We start from the raw sequence: 18,983 nt of genomic DNA on the forward strand, positions 1-18,983 counted from the left end.
CAGATTATTGTGCATGAGGAATTGGTATACTAAGACTTACTAATACTAAACCTCAGGATGTATTCATTTGTATCAGCACTATAACTACCCCTGGCTTATTTTCAGACTTGGGGTTTGCTTTTGCTTTAAAATGTGTGCATCAGTATTTTATACTGTTGTATTCTCTGTATCACCAGGGTTCACTGATCCTTGTGTTCACCACACTCCTTAAGACAAGAAGATCTCAACGCAGTGGATGAGTAAAGTAGTTGTTTTGGCAGGATTGTTGCCAAAAAATATCCTACTAAAACAACCAGGGATCATGTTTTGAAGCCACCTTTGCTGACTTTTGCAAATGAAATGTAAAGAGTGGTAATAATATCTTAAACATTGCCTAAACACTTAAGCAAAACTTTTAGTTGTGTTTCATTAGAAATCTTTTCAAGCCTAGCCTTGGTTTCAGATATTTTCCTATGCTTTTTCTTCATGTGATTTCATACACACACACATACACACACACACGTAATGTCACATAATGTGTCATCACAAATATTGATATGCCTGGTTGTTTTGGTTTTATTTTTGTATTTTGTCTATTATGTCTTTTTCAAAATAAAAAATAAATCTCTAATTTCTAACTAAAATTTTGTGGCCCCTGCCCGACTCCTATGTGATAGAAAGGAAATATTCTATTTAGCTTACACAGTTAGGTATAGACATACAGTCTGTCTGATTCACAAAAGCTTGAGATAAAAAATTGAGCCTGGGGTCTATTTCAAAGAGAAAAGCTAATTTAGTAATATGCTAGAGTCAATAAATGCTGATTTTTTTTAAATTCAGCTTTTAGACATATGCGTACCAAACACACAAGCAAAAAATAGTTCTGGAATCTCTTTCTATTTATGCTAGGAGGTGTGTGTATTTGTGAATTCACTTCCAGCATGATAATGATGCCACTTTGTGAGGACTGTTCTGGAGGAATTGAGATGCTGCCTGGTTTTTCTAACATACTTTGTATTTTACTCCTTCCTCTGATCTATGACTATGCCAGACTGACCCCTGTTATCCTCTCAAGTCTTTAATAAAATCAGGTGAATAGGAAAATCCAAAGCATTTTTTTGGGGGGATTGGAGTTTTTTTTGAGAATTTTTATAAGTTTATTTGAGCTAATCTGGCAACATGCCAGGGAGCAAGAGCTCAGGTTCTCCAGCCCAAAGGGTTTCTTGACATGCAAAATATGATAGAGTTGAGATTTAATAAAACTAATTATTGTGGAATTTCCCGAGATATCTGTAAAACAAATGAATTTACATAAAAGATTCATTTTACAATTCAGAAAACCCACTTATGTAATTGAGTTCACTTTAAAAAATTAGTATAAAGGGAAGGTTAAGGTGGCAAAGTAGGTAAATGCTGTGCTTGCCTCCACATGACCAAATCAAAATTACAACTAAACTACAGAACAACCATCATTAAGAATCGCCTGAAGTCTAACTGAACAGAAGTCCTACAACTAAGGATATACAGAAGAAGCTATGTCAAGACTGGTAGGAGGGGCACAGATGTAGAATGGGCTGGTCTCACACCTATGTGTGGCAATTAAAAATCGAGAGGGATAGAGGGATATCTCGGCTGTGGAAAGCGAGAGGTCCCAACCCTATACCAGACTCCCCAGCCCACGGTTACAGTGCCAGAAAGAGAAGTCCCCACAACTTCTGGCTGTGAAAACCAGCGGAGATTGTGGCTGAGTGAGACAGGGCTGCTGGAGTCCCAGGTGTTCTTAAAGAGCCCAGGAACGGACTTACTGATGGACTCACTCGCTCTGAGCTTTGGCGCTGGGGCAGCACCTCAAAAGGTGCCGCGAACATAGGAGGAGGAACTGAATTTCTGGCTTCAGGGCAATGGCTAGAGGGACAGCTTTCTCAGAAGTACTGGCAGAAGCCATTGTTCCTTTGTTGAGCCCTCCCCACTCCCAGCGTGCAGACTTAGGCAGGCGCCATTTCTGAGTCTCCAACTTAGCTAACACCATTGGCCCCACCCTAGCAATTCCCTGAGATCCTGCCCCACCCAACTTGTGAGCCTACACAACCGCTTCCAGTGGTTTTTCCATACAAATGGCCCTTTTGGGGTCAGGTTGCAGACTTTCCTAAAATCTCTCAAAGGTTCACAAAACCCAAAGAAGGAGCATCTGGTCTTGGTGAGCCCCATGCCTCTTGCCCCAAGCCCAGCATTGGCAGCAGCCAGTCTCAGTTGGAGACTTAGCCTCTCCCAGGCATCTCCAAGCCCAGTCTGGGTGGCAGCCATCTGAGGATTGCTTTGTGGCTCATTCTAGGTAGCCTAGGGCAGGGCAAAGTCTGTAGCTAAATGTGGCCTGCATCAGGACGCCTCCCAGGAGGCCCTGGGGCCAGCATGCCTGATGACTGGCTTCAGACCCAGCCAGAGCACCAGCTAGAATAACAGCCAGCTGCCTCTGGAGGACACACACAAAAGGAAGACTAGGCAGGCACTAGAGCCCTGATAAAGTGAATCCTGCTCTACAGGGTCAGCCCCTGCACAACAGCTCCTCCACTGTAGTCATGGCCAGTCCTCACAACCAATCAGTCTGAAGGTCAATCCGTCCCATTGATTGTGCAAACAGCAACCAAGGATCAACTACAACAGGAAGGCACACACAATGCACACAAGGGACACATCAGCACCTGGCTCAGGTGATGAGGGAGACTGCATCACTGGGCCCCATAGGACACCGACTACATGAAGCCACTCTACTAAGACTGGGAGACATAGCAGCTCTACCTAATAATAGAAACAAACACAGGGAGGCAGCCAAAATGGGGAGACAAAGAAATATGTCCCAAACAAAATAATAGAAGAAAGCTTCAGAAAAATAACAAACTGGAGACATGCAATCTACCAGATGCAGAGTTCAAAGCACTGGTTATAAGCATGCTCAATGATCTCAGTGAGGATTTCAACAAAGAGGTAGGAAACATAAAAATGGAGATAGAAAAAATAAAAAAGAACTAGTCAGAAATGAAGAATACACTAACCAAAATAAAGAATACATTGGAGGGAATCAACAATAAATTAGATGAAGCAGAGGATCGAATCAGTGATTTAGAAGATAAGGTAGCAGAAAATACCCAATCAGAACAGCAAAAAAGAAAACAATTCAAAAAGGTGAGGACAGTTTAAGGAGCCTCTGGGACAACTTCAAACATAACTAACATTCATATCAAAGGGGTACCAGAAGAAGAAAGAGACAAAGGAATTGAAAACCTATTTGAAAAAATAATGAGGGAAAGCTTCCCTAACCTGGCAAAGGAAATAGACATATAAGCCCAGGAAGCACAGAGTCCCAAACAAGGTGAACCCAAAGAGACTCACACCAAGACACATCATAATTGAAATGCCAAAGTTTAAAGACAAAGAAAATCTTGAAAGAAGCAAGAGGAAAGCAATTCGTTTCCTACAAGGGAGCTCCCATAAGACTTTGCACACCAGAAGGGATTGGCACAAAATATTTAAAGTGATGAAAAGCAAGGCCCTACAACCAAGATTACTCTCCCCAGCAAAGCTATCGTTTAGAATCAAAGGACAGATAAAGAGTTCATCACCACCAAACCAGTATTACAAGAAATGTTAAAGGGACTTTCTTGAAGAAGGAGAAGGAAAAGGATCAAGAAGAGGAGGAGGAGAAGGAGAATGAGAATCAAAACTATGAATAATATGGGGAAGGGAGGTTATCATTTTGCTTTATCACATATACAGGGGAAGAACCCATAAAGAAATTGTTAGAAAGCAGATATTGTCAGATTGGTTCTGGGAAGTGTGAAATCAAAGTTGAACAACCAAAAGAGGTGAATAGGCAGCAACAGTAACAACAAAAAAGGAGGAAGAGGTGCTGCAGCTGGTGAACTAGGTGGTAATGGGTCATGGCTCAGACCAACAGAACACTTACGGCAAGGTATTTCCAAGGGGTGGCAATTGCCAAAACAATTACCAACCATACTAAAGGAGGACATTGGAGAAAGCAGGAGGAGATTGCTAAAATAACCCATCTTGCAGGATGGCATTGAAGACTGATTTTCTGTTGCTTTAAGATGATTATTTTCAAATATATGGTGATGGAAGGAGAACTGACTCTGGGTGGTGAACACACAATGGGATTTATAGATGATGTAATACAGAATTGTACACATGAAATTATGTAATTTCATTAACAATTGTCACCGCAATAAATAAATTTTAAAAAAAAGATGATTATTTTGTAAGACTTCCTAGTGTGCTAGACACAACTGTATCCAACTGTATATAGCCACCGATTAGTTTTTATTTTTACTTTGTCTTTTGTTATCTTTGTTATGACTTGATGTGGATTTGTTTTTATACAAATTTTTATATGATTTCATATTAAATCTCAAATATTTATCTATTAAATATTAAATATTATTTATCATATTAAATCTCCCTCACCTTAAGCTGAGCTGCCGCTGAGCTCCCGGATGGCTCAGTTGGTTGGAGCGCGTCCCCTCAACCATAAGGGTTCCGGTTCGACTCCCGCAAGGGATGGTGGGCTGTGCCCCCTGCAACTAGCAATGGCGACTGGACCTGGAGCTGAGCTGCGCCCTCCACAACTAAGACTAAAAGGACAACAACTTGAAGCTGAACAGCACCCTCCACAACTAAGATTGAAAGGACAACAACTTGACTTGGAAAAAAGGCCTGGAAGTACACACCTGTTCCCCAATAAAGTCCTGTTCCCCTTCCCCAATAAAACCTTTTAAAATAAATAAACAAATAAATGCTCCCTTATGTGGGAGAAAAAAAGAATAGTACCTACAATGGACTGAAGCAAATCAAACATAGTCGTCCTTCAGTATCTGGAGGATTGGTGCCAGGACCCTCGTGGATATCAAAATCCTAGGAAGCTCCAGTCCTTTATATAACATGGCATAGTATTTGCATATAACCTACACACATCCTCCTGTATACTTTAAATCATCTCTAGGTTACTTATAATACCTATGTAATATAAGTAGTTGTTATACTGTATTGTTTAGGGAATAATGAATGACAAGAAAAAATGTCTGTATGTGTTCAGACCATTAGACCATTGTAGGCCTAATTACATAGTACACGTCAGTAACAACGTGACTTTTACTTTCAATCTGTGGTTGGTTGACTTCACGGATGAAGAACCAGCAGATAAGTAGGGCCAACTGTATGCTTATATCCATGAGTTTATAATAATGTTAAGAAAAACAACAACAACTCATTAACCACCTTTGAAAAGTGCTAGGGAACCAGCTTACTTTGAAAAGTGGTATTTGAAATCGTCAAGCATTTGTATGTGGACTGTACCTCAGGGTAATCAAATAGCTGATGAGAAAAAGTTGCTCTTTACAGAACTATTTCAACTCATAAATAAAGAATGATGAAATTAGTATCATCACTTTGCAGCCCTGTGATACTATAATTTATGTATATACTATAATTTACATATATACATATATAATTTACATTATAATTTGTGTTCATCCCTGTTTCTGGCATGCTTATTTTGTTTCCATGTTTCTGTATCTTGGCTTATGGCGAATAATGCTGCAATGAAGATGGATGGGGGTACAGATATATTTTTGAGACAGTGATTTTATTTTCTTCAGATAAATACCCAGAAGAGGGATTGTTGGATCATAAGATAGTCTATTCTATTTTTAATTTTTTGAGGAAACTCCATACTGTTTCCCTAGTGCTGTGATTATTTTCACTGCAAAGCACAGTGAGTAGAGAAGCCATCCAGAAGACTAGGGTTCCAGGTTAATCTAAATTGTAAACCAGCTGTTCCAATACTTTACTCTAGGGAAGAGTATTTTCAAATAGATGAGAGAGAAGAATGGAGAGGTAAACAGCAATTGGAACATGCCTGACATGTCCCACTGTCTCTATTACTACCACTGGAGTACCAAAATAGCCTCCTGACAGGTCTCTCTTGGGTTTACATTCTTCCCTACTCATCAGACTAGTCTCAAAACAGCAGCCAAAGTAATCTTCGAAAATCGTATCCTTTTATTCTTCCTAAAACTTTTCACTGGTTTTCCAGCTTACCTAGGGCAAAAACCAAAGACTTTATCATGGGCTCATGCTTCCTCTATGACTCTCCCTGCCATGTAGGGACTCAGCTCCCGCTCCCCACAGAAGAATGCAGGACATGGTGAGGCCAAAAAGGAACACCAACGGAGCCATGGATAAGGGGCTCATGCCATTATAGTCTCGCTGGCAGCTGGGTTGGAGACACAGGGAGCAGGAGCCGCACGATCTGCAACCTGCCGTCAGCTCCTCTGCCAACCAACCAACCAACGCAGCCACGGCAGTTACATCAGTGGCTAATTGACTAACTGGTTATCGCTGATGGCCAACCAGTCACAGCTGATGGCCATCTACTACCTGAGCCAGCACCGTTCCACATGAGGCTGACAGCCTGGAAACTGCTCTCTGGGACTCTGTCCCCACACGCCCCCTTTGTTACTCCATTGTACTCCCACTGGCCTTCTTGTTGTTCCTCTAACATTCCAAGCTATGTCCAAGCTCAGGTCCTTTACATTGGTCTGTTCCCTGTGTCTTAAATTGTCTTTCTTCCCAATAACAGCATGACTCTTCTTTTACATACTTCAGATTTTTCTCAAGTGTCACATTCTCAGTGAGACCTTCCCTGGTTGTATTATCTAAAATTCCAACACCCTCTCTACTCACTTCCTATCCCCTTTCTTGCTTTGTTTTTTCGACTTAGCTAATCTGATGTACATTTTATTTAAATTGTTTTATTTATTGTTAGTCTCTTTCACCAAGATCCATGAAGTCAGAGGTTTGCCTGTTTTCTTAACTTCTTTGTCCCTTGTGTTTAGAACAGTCTGTCAAAACAGGTGCTTACTTAGGAAATATTGTTAAATTAATGAACACTTGCATGGCCCCCTCCCTCACATTCTTAAAATCCAGTCAAGTGCCAGTGTGGGTACGGAGTCCCAGAGAGCAGTTTCCAGGCTCTCGGCCTCATGTAGAAAGGTGCTGGCTCAGGTAGTAGATGGCCATCAGCTGTGACTAGTTGGCCGTCAGCTGTAACCAATGAGCCATTAGCCACTAATATAACTGCTGTGGCTGAGCTAGCAAGCGGGGATGCAGTTAGTAAGTGGGGTTGGTTGGCAGAGAAGCGGACGGCGGATTGTGCATCGTGTGGTTCTTGCTTCCTGTGTCTCCAACCCAGCCGCCAGGGAAAATATAGTATGACTCCACTATCTATGGCTCCGTGGGTGTTCCTTTTTGGCCTCACCATATCCTGCGTTCTTGGGCAGGGAGCAGGAGGTAAGACCCTGCATGACAGCCACCTTCTTAGTGAGGTCTTTCCTGAAGAACCTATATAAAGTAGCATCTTTCCCCCTACACAGACACAGAGACCATTACTATATCATTTCACCCTGCATATATATATATATATATATATATATGTATATATATATGTATATATATATATATATATAAATTGCACTCAGCACCATTTGACATAGTATATACATTTATGTATTTATTATCTCTTTATTCTATAGATTTCGATTTCCACTAGGCAGACTGTATCTTCAACACCTTAGAAGAAGAGCATTTGATTCTTCGGTAGGTACCTAATAGTTATTTTGGGGATGAATTAATGAAAGGGTTCTGACGGAAAGCAGGTCCTCCCTTTTTCCCATGTAAAATTAAGATGCCACAGGATAAATACAATTCTTCTTACTGTATCTGTAGGCCCCATGGCATCGCTTATCTCCAGCTTCTCTGGTTAGCCTAGAAATAAACTCTCATCCTTCTCTACCCATGAATGGGGGAGAGGCAGTGTGGCTATGAGGTGCCAGCACAATCGAGAGTTGGCCAATGAGCACTCTCAAGTCCTTCACACTCCAAATGCTTCTTCAAAGAACGACACTGCTCTTTGCTGGAAACTGCAAAAACATCGGTGTTCCCCATTTCATTTCTGTCCCTAAAATTTAACCACAGAATTGATAGCTCAGGTCAACTCAGCGAATAAAAGTACTCAGCAAATTATTTTATAAACTGTCGTTCACCAAAGTTTAACGGATTTAATTGACTCTACAACTTTTGTCAGCAAAACCGAGAACAAAAGCTAACTTACAGGAGACGCGTCCCAGCCACACCCGGGGGACGGGGCGGGTCTCTGAGCTCATAGGGCTCAGGATTGGCGGAGGCTAAGTAGGCACCGCCCTGGCCGGCCTAGGGCGAGCGTGTGGGCGGGGCCTTCTCCAGAGGTGCGTGGGCAGGGTGGGGCGGGGCGAGGCGAGGCGGGCCGGGCCTGGCCAAGCATCCTCCCGCCCACTTGGCTCAGGATTGGCCGAAGCTCAGCAGGCACCGCCCCGGCAGGCCGGGGGCGCGCGCATGGGCGGGGCCATCCCGGGAGATGCTTGGGGCGGGAGGGGCCGGACTGGGGCTGGGGCTTATCTTGGGGCTGGGGCTGGTGAGGCTGTGGCGGGCCGACCTGCCGAGCTTGGGCTAAGGCCGAGGGATGGCAAACGTGCGGGTGGCCGTGAGGGTGCGGCCTCTGAGCCAGAGGTGAGTCTGGGCGGGAGGGGGCGCCTGAGGCGTCAAGTGAGCTGAGAGGAGGTTGAGGTCCCCGCCTCCCCCTCAAGTGATTCCGGCGGGGAGAAATCGGACACAAAGTGGCCCAGCGGGTCAGGGTCCGGAAATTGTAAAGGCCGGGGCAGATTGAGGCCTCGAGCCGAGCTTTCCCTTCGTGCTCTGGGGAATAGCGGTTCTCGGATGGCCTTGGGGATGGGCTGCCCTGTGTCCGCTCCCTGGAGTCCCGCCAGCAGGGACCGCTGCTCAAGTCTTGGTGCACGGGTTGGGCTTTTCCCACTGAGTACCTTGAGCAGGTCTGGGAACGTAGGTATCTTTACGTGGGGAGCGGGATTGTCAGGCTCTTCTCCCTTCTTGGAGGCTCTGGTGTTCCTGTGAGGATCGATGCCGCATTGTGGGTGCACATGGGTTTCCCTGCGAAGGTGGGCAGCAAGGCAGATAGTAAGGTATGAGAGGGAAACTGAGGCTCAAAGAGATCATGGTTTCATCCTATGCTCTGCAGCAGAACAGTGAAATAGGGGAAGTTATTCTAACCCTTCCTCTCAGCATCAGTGCCCATTTCCTCCTGGTTGAATCCGATCCTGCACTTCTCAGCCCTTGAGGAGTCCAGTGTCCGGCCACATGATTTCTTCTCCTTTTCACTGACTTCTCCACTCATAGATTTGGAAATTCAGGGAAGGCTTCACAGAACGGTTGGTGTTTTTTAAACTGTTTTTTAAAGATCTAGGGATTTGCTCACAGGTGGAGAAGGTGTAAAAAACACTTTGTAGTAAAAACAGAGCAAAGGACTTAGGCTGTTAGGAAACAGATAAGTTTTGGTTGTTTGGGGAGGGAAGTGAATGATAGAAGATAAAGCTGTGGACAGTGTAGTTTGGGACCAGGGACCAATGGCACATATTGGAATTATTTTGGAGGTTTAAAATTTCCCAGGACATAAGATGGCTTAAAAATTGGGCAGAAAGTTCAAAAAAGGCATCGTCTCTCATAATGAAATTCAATACCAGCAGGTATTATCCTGATATGGAGGTGATTGGCGTTGAAGTCATGCAATTGACAGAATAATGAGAGGAATGAGATGGGGGAAAGAAACAATAAAAACAGAAAAGAAAATAGGAGAAAGGCAGAAGTGCAATGAAGAGAGGAGGAAAGTAGCATGTGCCTAAAGTGCTGTGTGTAGATTGGTAAATGGCTTATGGCATCGGGCTTCTGCATTACTCAGTGTGGTGGCTCAAGGTTGGGGGTTTTTCACAGGTACAGCTGCTACCTTGAGGATAGCCTCTGGCAGACCTTCTTTTGCAAAACTGTTCTTTTAAGGATTGTCGGGATAACATTGACCACTTCTCACAGCGCTCTGTTCCTTGGGAAGTAGGAATTTATGATAGCATAAATTGGATTAAGAAAATGCTGTTGAAATTGAGTTGTTATTGGCAGCCACAGTAGAGAATAATGTATCTCATTAAACAAAAGTCAGTGGGAAAGGGCACAGAAGCTTACTTCCTTTTAGCTCAAGTTATGAGCCTTGAGTAGCAGGCAGTAGAATGAATGTCAAGCCTGCAGATAGGCAGGTGTGAACAGATTATAGCAGGCTGAAGATTCAGGAGCACGGATTCAGGGGCCGATATGGAGAAACCCAGTGTGATCACAGCTAAGAAGTTGAGATCACTCCTCTCTTCTCAGAATCCTGCGGAGATGCAGCTCTTCTTCAGGGTTTGTTAACTTCTAGCATCTTTGTTGAGGCTCATCTGACTGTAGGGAATCTGCTGATTATGTAGTTTGGTTCAACCTTCAAATAAGTCATTGGCACAAGACTCAGTTAACAGTTATTGGATCTGATGTTGTACTTAGGACGAAATCTGGTCTAAGCTTCCATTTGTCTGTTTCTCCAGGTGAAAAAATGGTTTTGTTTAAAGTTATAAGTAGGGAGAGCCAAGGTTCCATTTACCAGGTGAAGCTGTTCCTTCCTGAGAGTACACAGAAGTTTTACTTCTTTCTCAGTCAAATGCCTGTTTGCTGGGGGTCAGGGGTGGGGGGACTAGAACGGACCATCTGGCAGTGAAATGATAATATGGGGAATGGTTTTGATGCCCTCTCTTCTACCTCACAGTTGTTTCCCGTAATCAGAAAGTCTGTATCATTGTGAGGTGCTGCCCCTTGTCTACACAAAATCATTCGTCATTGAGAGAAATGTTCTCTTCCACCAATACTGGGGGCCCTGGAACATTTTTCACTGCCCTGTCAAAAGTTACTTTGCATACACTATATTCCCTTTCTGTGCTTTAAAAAAAAATCTATAAAATAAAATAACTACTTCAGTAGTCTTTTATGAAGAGTAAATGAAAGAACACATTTAAAATACATTTAAAATACAGAACCTGGCTCATTGTAAGTGTCCAATACAGTGTTAGATATATAATTTTTTTTGGCGGGGGAAGGGGGACAGGACTTTTATTGGGGAACAGTGTGTACTTTCAGGACTTTTTTCCAAGTCAAGTTGTTGTCCTTTCAGTCTTAGTTGTGGAGGGTGCAGCTCAGCTCCAGGTCCAATGGACGTTGCTAGTTGCAGGGGGCGCAGCCCACCATCCTTGCTGGAGTTGAACCGGCAACCTTGTGGTTGAGAGGACGCGCTCCAACCACCTGGGCCATCCGGGAGCTCAGTGGCAGCTCAGCTCAAGGTGCCGCGTTCAATCTTAGTTGCAGGGGGCGGAGCCCACCATCCCTTGCGGGACTCGAGGAATTGAACTGGCAACCTTGTGGTTGAGAGCCCACTGGCCCATGTGGGAATCGAACTGGCAGCCTTCGGAGTTAGGAGCATGGAGCCCTAACCGTCTGAGCCACCGGGCTGGCCCTAGCCATGTAATTTTTAACAGCTAGTTTTATTCCTCCCTATACTGAACTGTGTTGGTTTCAAGTTTTACAAATGAATGGATAACTGGCAATGGCTTGGTTATTTTCCCCTCTAGGACAATGATTCTCAAATTATAATATGCATACAGTCCACCTGGGAAGCTTGTTATACTGCATCTTGTTAACAGGAATTTGAATTCACTAGCTCCACCATGTCACGCAATTCTGATGAAGGTGGCTTGTGGACCACACTTGGAGAAATACTGTCCTGAGAGTAAACGTGTGCTAAGGATTTACCCCTGTGCAAAACCTTTAACCCTAAGGAATGAGTGCCTGTTGGTGGAATTCAGGACCCAGAGGCGAGGGGGAGTAGCTCCACTGTTTAAGGCTCCTTCCTCCTCAGTAGACTTTTGTTGAGCTGTGTGTGGCCAACTCCTCAATTGAGGTTGTTACCCTTTCTTTCTGTTCTGCTTAACTTTAGTTCACCCTCATTTTGTTCTAGAATATTTTGAGACCTCTAAGTTACCAATGGCAAGGGAGAAGCAGCATCTCACCCTCCTTTGTGTCGTATCATTCTGCCAAGAGGTCAAGTTAGGACGCTTTTTTTTGGCTGCTTTACACCAGAGTCCTAGATGAATTTCAAGAAAGCGCAGACTTAAAAAAAAAAAAGTTGGATACTAGATTTGGAAAAGTTATTGCATGATTTTTTTCTTATGTTCTTTATTGTCCAAATTTACAACATATAATCTGTGTATTACTTTTATAGTGGGTGGAGGGATAGATAATAAAACCTACCTTAAAATGCAGAAAGAAAAAAATATATTACCTTGTAAAATGTTAACACCAAAAATGAAAGATTTTCTTTAGGAGAGCTGAGGGCTGGGTAGGCGAGTAGGATGCAGTTAATGATCCTGAGAGACAAAGACTATCTCTGCTGCCTTAAATTCTATCTAGTGTGAAATACGGAAAAAAGAGCCTTAGAGCCTTGAGGAAATTTATTAGAAGTGCCATTACCTGGGAGAGGGAAATTTTCTATCCAGGGCTTTATTTTAGACTCACTGACAGGTTTAAAAAAACTAATCTTAAATCTAAAGACAACCCCACCCCCCCAGCCCATCCCCACCATCCCTGTTCAATCCTCAAAGGCACATCCTGGGGGAACTGTGAGGAAGGGTAAAATGAGACTGAACATATTTTCTCACCTTTCAGGTCCCAGGCTAGGAGTGATTTAATTGACAACTTTCCTTGTAGTGGAGAAGTGCTAATAAATTTCTTGTCCATTAACATTTTTGCTGTAAGCACTTCAGCTAAAGTTCTTTATGAGACAGGATTCTATATCTAGAATGGAGTATATTCCATTCATACGAGGCTTCAGGTATGTGGGTTACTTGGATTTAGGGGTTGGTTATTTAACAGTGTTACTACATAACTGCAATATAGGAAGATTCTTAAGGAACCTAGCTCTAATTTTGATGTAAGGAAGGGATTTGGGAAATATGTTTTCAGGATCGCAACAGAGAGGACTCCAAAACCTTTTTCACTACTATCTATGCACAAAATCCCAGAGAAAATGAGAGGAGATGGCAAGTTGTGTGCCAAGCCAAGGGTACTAACCAGGGTTTCCCAGCTGGATTTCCAACATGTGGCTTTGTGGGCAGACAAATCTGGGTTTAAATCCCAATCTACCACTGCTAACTGTGTGACCTTGGACAAGTTTCATAATTTTTCTCAGCTTTCATCTTCCATCTGTAAAAATGAAGATAATCTTAGGAAAATATGTCAGGAGGCTGTGTTGGGAAGATTGAACACGATGAAGTACAGTCTGTACTGTACCTGCATAGTACAGTGCCTAGCATATAGAGAGTATTCAACAGTGGTGACTCTTAGCTGTTCAGAGCCAAATTCTGATGACCCAGAGAAGCATGCCAGCTAGGAGACTGTTTGATATGATGTTTACAGCCATTTGTGGAGACAGACACCCCAGGTATGGAAATAGTAGTCGGGAAACATTTTGTCCCAATAGTGCTGGTCTCAGTTTCTCTTTTCTTGATTAAGAAAGAAAAAGAAATGTTTCTTCTCATGTTGGTCTTGTTTCTAGGGAGACAAAAGAAGGAGGAAGAATTATTGTGGAAATAGATGGCAAAGTGGCAAAAATCAGGAATTTAAAGGTAAGCCTGAAATTGTTTCCTTTTTCTCTCCACTGAGGGGCTAGTATTATTAGAGGGGTTTCTGGGTGAAGCGTGTATGCAAATGTGTTTAGGGAAGGAAGATGAGTGGAAGAGCTTTGACCAATCGCAAGGCAAATACAAAATTCAAGTAGGAAAGAAGTGCAGGGGGCCATGGCTGCTGCAGCTCAAGTTCTAGCAAATAGGGTGCACCTATTTTGAAAACTGGTCAGTAGCTGCTTTGAAAGTAAACACAAGGGATGTTATGGGGGCCATGGAGAGTTTAAATCATGTTGGGGACAATCCATATGTATACTTAACTCACCTGACTACCCGTTAGACTTTGTCCAAGCCTCTCGTTTGATATCCCTTTGTCTAGAGGGGTTACTAGGGATTTCAGTATGCATCTGCTAATATGGGATTCATTTTGGCGATAGGAAGTACCAACTAAGAACCTTCAGATTTCAGAAGGGAGTCGGTCCCTCGTCTGAGTCTTGCTACAAATTCTCTCTCATAGATCTGACTGATCTTTGAGTCACAATTGGACAAACTCTGGGAACTTCCTTCCTTCCCCCGCCCCCGCCCCCTCTCCTAAGGCTAATTTCCTCCATCCCATTCCTCCTCCTTTACCAGGCTAGCGGAAGTGGAAGAGAGTCTTTTTTTCTGGGCCTTGGGGAGTGGAGGGAAACAGGGAAGCTGGCCATGTGATTGCTGCTATCGTCAGCTTGTAGGTGGTACTCAGCATTCCTGAGAGCTGCGGAAGCTGACGCTGGAGTGACGTTATCTGGACCCCAGGCCTCCCAGCCGTTCCCACTCCTGGGTGACTCCTGTGATGTGATCTGTCTCCTTTTGTCACTAGCTCTCTGCTAAAAGAGAACAGGACCGGCCAAACTTTCAACAGGAGCTCCCTGGGGACAGAAGACCTTTTATTCTCTGCTGTCTCTTATTTATATCTGTTGCCTAATCACTTCAACCGCTTTGTTCTGAGAGCTCATATTTTGTACATATTTTGTACTTAAGAATAAGTTCTGGCCAAGAGCAAACTCTTGCTCCCTGCACACCTTGCTGGTTGCTTACTTCCCTGAGGTCAGCTCTCCACTAAGGATCTCTTAGTCATTCTGACACCTCGTTCTACTGTTGTAGCTTGTGGTGCTTAGTGCTCGGGGGTGTTCCTACCTGTCCATAGTTTACATTTTAAATCGTAAGAGAGGTGTTCCTGTGAATAATGCCACTCTCCCCAGTAGGTACCTGGAGGTCACTGCAGTTCCAAGCTCTGGCTCTGCCCTCATCTATGCGTATCTTTGACAGTTGGATTGGTCCTTGCTCTTCTGTCCAACATACTTTCTAATTCACTGGGAGTGGATACCTAGGGACCTCTGTGAAAGACCTAGGTTGATAGAACCTGTCAGACCCAGAGACTGAATTCCTCATGCATTTCTGTATCTTCTACAGAAATACTTAAAGAGGAAATGATAAGAAGATGCCCAGAGAGGGAAAGGTTTTCTCTCTCAAGCTGTCCTACATCTTATATGGTTGGTTCATACACAGGTAGCTGTATGGCAGTATGATAGACATTTAATTCTCTGGGGCTTCATTGTTCCTAACATGATGAGGACAGCAGCCACTTTTTTATCTTTTTCAGATAGATATCGTAAAGCTTCTCATGACCAGTCCAGGTCTCTCTAGCTACAGCAGAGAGGAATCAAGTGCCACTAACCATATTCTGATATTATAATAGAGCAGACACTGGATCCTATGTTTGATTTTTTAGGTGGACAGCCGACCAGATGGCTTTGGTGACTCCCGGGAGAAGGTTGTGTCGTTTGGCTTTGATTACTGCTACTGGTCAGTCAACCCAGAGGACCCCCGCTATGCATCTCAGGATGTGGTAATGTCATTTTTCCTTCACTCTTCTCAGTGTTGTTTCATAGCTATGTAATTATGGGGAAATTAGCATGGAATCTGGGCCCTGACTATTCCTTACTTGTGATAGTTTGGTCAGAAACGAATGATGTTGGATTTGAGAAGTGGTCGTGAGAGGCATCAGTTGCAGAAAGAGGAAAGGACGGCTTGCTCAGGGCATGGATGTTGGCTAGTGTCCCTTTAGGCTTGGGCCTCAGCATGGTCAGGTGGGTAGAAGTTAGTTCAGGTAGTAGTGGTAGGTGAATGCGCTCACCTCAAACATGGCCTTGTGTTGTAGGCAGCAGGACGGCCCAGGAATCCCAGGGGCTGGTGTCTCTTTTAAGTCTTGGGCTTATGCCTGTGTTCCTAGGAGTTGGCTCCTAGTCTGCCAACCTGCAATGTATGGAAGAGGTGAATTCTATTGATCTGATGAGGGTTGAGAGGTCAGCCAAGGCTGCCAGCTAAGACTGTGGGTCTCCCTTCCTGTGGCGGGTGGTGCTGCCTAGTTCTCTCACAAGTTTCCGAGGGAGCAGGTCTGGCCAGGTGGCTCTATAGGACTTCTCTCTGCTTCTGTGAAGCAGCAGCATTGTTCTGATTTGAGCCCGGCCGGCCTCATTTGTTCTATGACCACAGGCACTAGCCCTCCCCCCAGCAGCCACCACGCTACTCTCCGTGATAGTGCACCCCTCAAATTAGAAAAAGCGTTTATTTGGCTTTCATGGATCAGTATTGTCATACATACATAGGAAAGAAAACCCTGCTGGAGTATGTCCTTAGGAAACACCATTGGAAATGGAAATATTTTTGGGGGCAACTCTGGAGAACCATTGCCTATCAGTCTATAGACCTTTGAATAAAAAGGCCAAAGTATGTTTTCTAAGTATTTTAGTCTTTTGTGAGACTTTTTCTAATTATGTCAAAGGACCAATATTATCAAGTTTCAGTGACTTAGGGGACAATACTGACTTATCACTGATGCAGACTTCTGAAGGCGATTGGATAGTTCTAAACCCTGGGAGTTTAATTCCCCGCTTCTTCCCTTCTGAAGGGGGCGTGTGGAAACAAGACCCTAGGCCACTGTGGGACTTGTTGTCTCTGAGGGTCCCTTTTCTTACAATATGAACATCCTCCCTTTGTAGTCACAGTGCGTTCGCTGTAAGTGCTCAGCAGGGAAAAGCAGCGTGGGCATTACCTGGCCCCTACCACGTCTTCTCTGTTATCCCAGCACTCAAACGTGTATGAGGTGTCTGGTTACTGGTGTTTGTAACTGTTCCACTGAGATTCTCTAAGAAGATCCAGGAAAGACACTGCCTCTCAAATAGGAGGATGGGACTCCTACAGCAGTTCATGTTTGTGGCGTAGAAGGCAGTGTGAGGTCTTTCTGTTAGGACAAAGTGTGAGCACACTGCTGGCTGTTTCAGTCCTCCCTGGTCTCAGCCCATCAGGGCTTTCTGCACCTAAGAAAAATGGACTATTGTGAGAGATGATGGGTCTGGGAGGTGTGCATATAAACAAAACCATGTATCTGTATTTATCTATATATACATATATTATCAACAAACTTAGGTATGATTTTGGTGTCAGGCTCACATTATACATTTATGCCGCTTAAGTGTATAAAACGGATCTAGTAGAAGGCCAGAAGTCCATAGATGAGGGGAATGCATAAATAAGACTCTTCCTCTGTTGCCTGATTTGAAGTTCAATGGAAAGACCAATTGGATTTGGACAGGAAGCCTGTGCAGAGAGATAAAACCAGTGTCTCCTGCGGTTGTTTCTGGCTTGTTTATTAATTGTCTAAGGCCCTCCCTGGAACTGAGGATAGGAGCGAGAAGGACAGGAATTTTTGCAGCAGGCTGCAGGTCGCAGAATGGTGGCAGGACTCACATTCACAGGATTTGGCCAGCGGGACTCATCACTTTAACACAGAAATTGGAGTGCAGACTTAACCCTAATCACTCTGGCTGTGAGGTCACCAGAGGTAGGAGAGGCAGATTGTCATAAAGCCATAGGATTTGGGGTAGGAAAGAATTTAGATGTCATCCGGTTCGTCCTCTCCCAAAGTGCAGCTATCCTCTCTGTAGCATTTGTGAGCATATTTGGGTGTGTGTGTGTGTGTGGGGGGGTCAGTCTTAAACGGAAGTATAACTTATATACAGTAAATTTCACCTTTTTAGTGTACAGTTCCTGAGTTTTGACAAGCACAGTTGTGTAGCTTACACTACAATCAGTATATAAAACAGTGCAGCATCCCCCAAATCCCTTCATGTCCCTTTGTAGTCGAACTGTTCTCCTTCCACCCAGCTCCTGGCAACTACTGATCTGTTTTCTGTCCCTACAGTAATGTCATGAATGTAATAAAACAGTACGTAGCCTTTTGAGTCTGGCTTCTGTCACTCAGCATGATGTCGCTGAGATTCATCTCTGCCGTTGTCTGTGTCACATCTTATTCTGACCTTGATTCAGACTTATTGAAATCGTCGTCTCGCCCAAAACGAAGTTCATGGCTTTGGAAGCGCTGATTCTAATGGCAAAGAGCGAGGGACCAAGTCCCTGGAGGACGGTGCCGCCCTCATCTCTGGGTTTCTTCCTGTTCTGAAGGAAGGACTCTCATCACCCTCCGAAATATATCACTGATTTGAGAATATCCAAATATCTGAGGGAAATTCCCCCCCACTGGCCTTAGGGGAATTTTGAGCAGCATTAGAAGCCATTGCTTGATAGATATTGACAAGCACGTCCCCTGTTGGGTGTTGGTGCGGCCTCATCACCGTCTCTTAGAACGCGCGCGCTCGAAGGGAACTTAGCTGTCATCTAGGCCAGGGTTTCTCTGGTCTCAGCTCTGTTGATATTTGGGCGGATAATTCTTTGTTGTGAGGGTCTGTTCTGTGCACTGTAGGATGTTTAGCAGCATCCCCAGTCGTGACAATCGACAAGGTTTCCAGACACTGCCCACAAATCTATGCCAACCCCATTGTGTTCCAGATACAGCCGTGTGATTTCTATGCGGGTTTACAGGGGTTCTTGCGCAGGTGGGACTAGGCTCATGCTTCCTGTGGTGGTCTTTTCATTACAGTGTACCATTCTACCTCCCTCGTTGTATATTTCACAGCCTCAAAAGATAGGTTCAAGATTAAAATTCCTTCGTGTTTTAGCCCTTCCCACCCATTAGTGGTGACATACTTGGGTAAATAGATTAAGTTATCAACAAACATGAGCCTCTAGAGAACAAGTCAGCTGCTGCAAGTTCTATTGAGAAGTAGCTTTATTTGTTAACTATTTGTACATTCTAAAGGTGTATCCTTTCTTTCGATCATCTCTCCAAATCTAGGACATCGATATTATTTAATCCTCCATTTTATAGATAAGGCAACTGAGGCACAGAAAGCTTACAAGACTTGCACAGATCACTTAGCTAGTAAGTGGTGGAGCAGGGATTCAAATCCGAGACCGTCC

The 18,983-nt window shown here is 43.9% G+C and overlaps 1 protein-coding gene across 1 annotated transcript in view; it reads left to right on the forward strand.

Annotated features, from left to right (window-relative positions):
- Window positions 1-8,527: 8,527 nt before the first annotated feature.
- Window positions 8,528-18,983, forward strand: part of STARD9 (StAR related lipid transfer domain containing 9) — a 99,034-nt gene continuing 88,578 nt past the window's right edge. Inside the window, 3 exon segments of the mRNA XM_081048425.1 lie at window positions 8,528-8,592; window positions 13,559-13,628; window positions 15,397-15,513. Coding sequence (XP_080904551.1) covers window positions 8,546-8,592; window positions 13,559-13,628; window positions 15,397-15,513 — 234 coding nt within the window. The 5' untranslated portion in view covers window positions 8,528-8,545.

This window comes from Rhinolophus hipposideros, assembly GCF_964194185.1.
Source record: "Rhinolophus hipposideros genome assembly, chromosome: 5".
NCBI lineage: Eukaryota > Metazoa > Chordata > Mammalia > Chiroptera > Rhinolophidae > Rhinolophus > Rhinolophus hipposideros.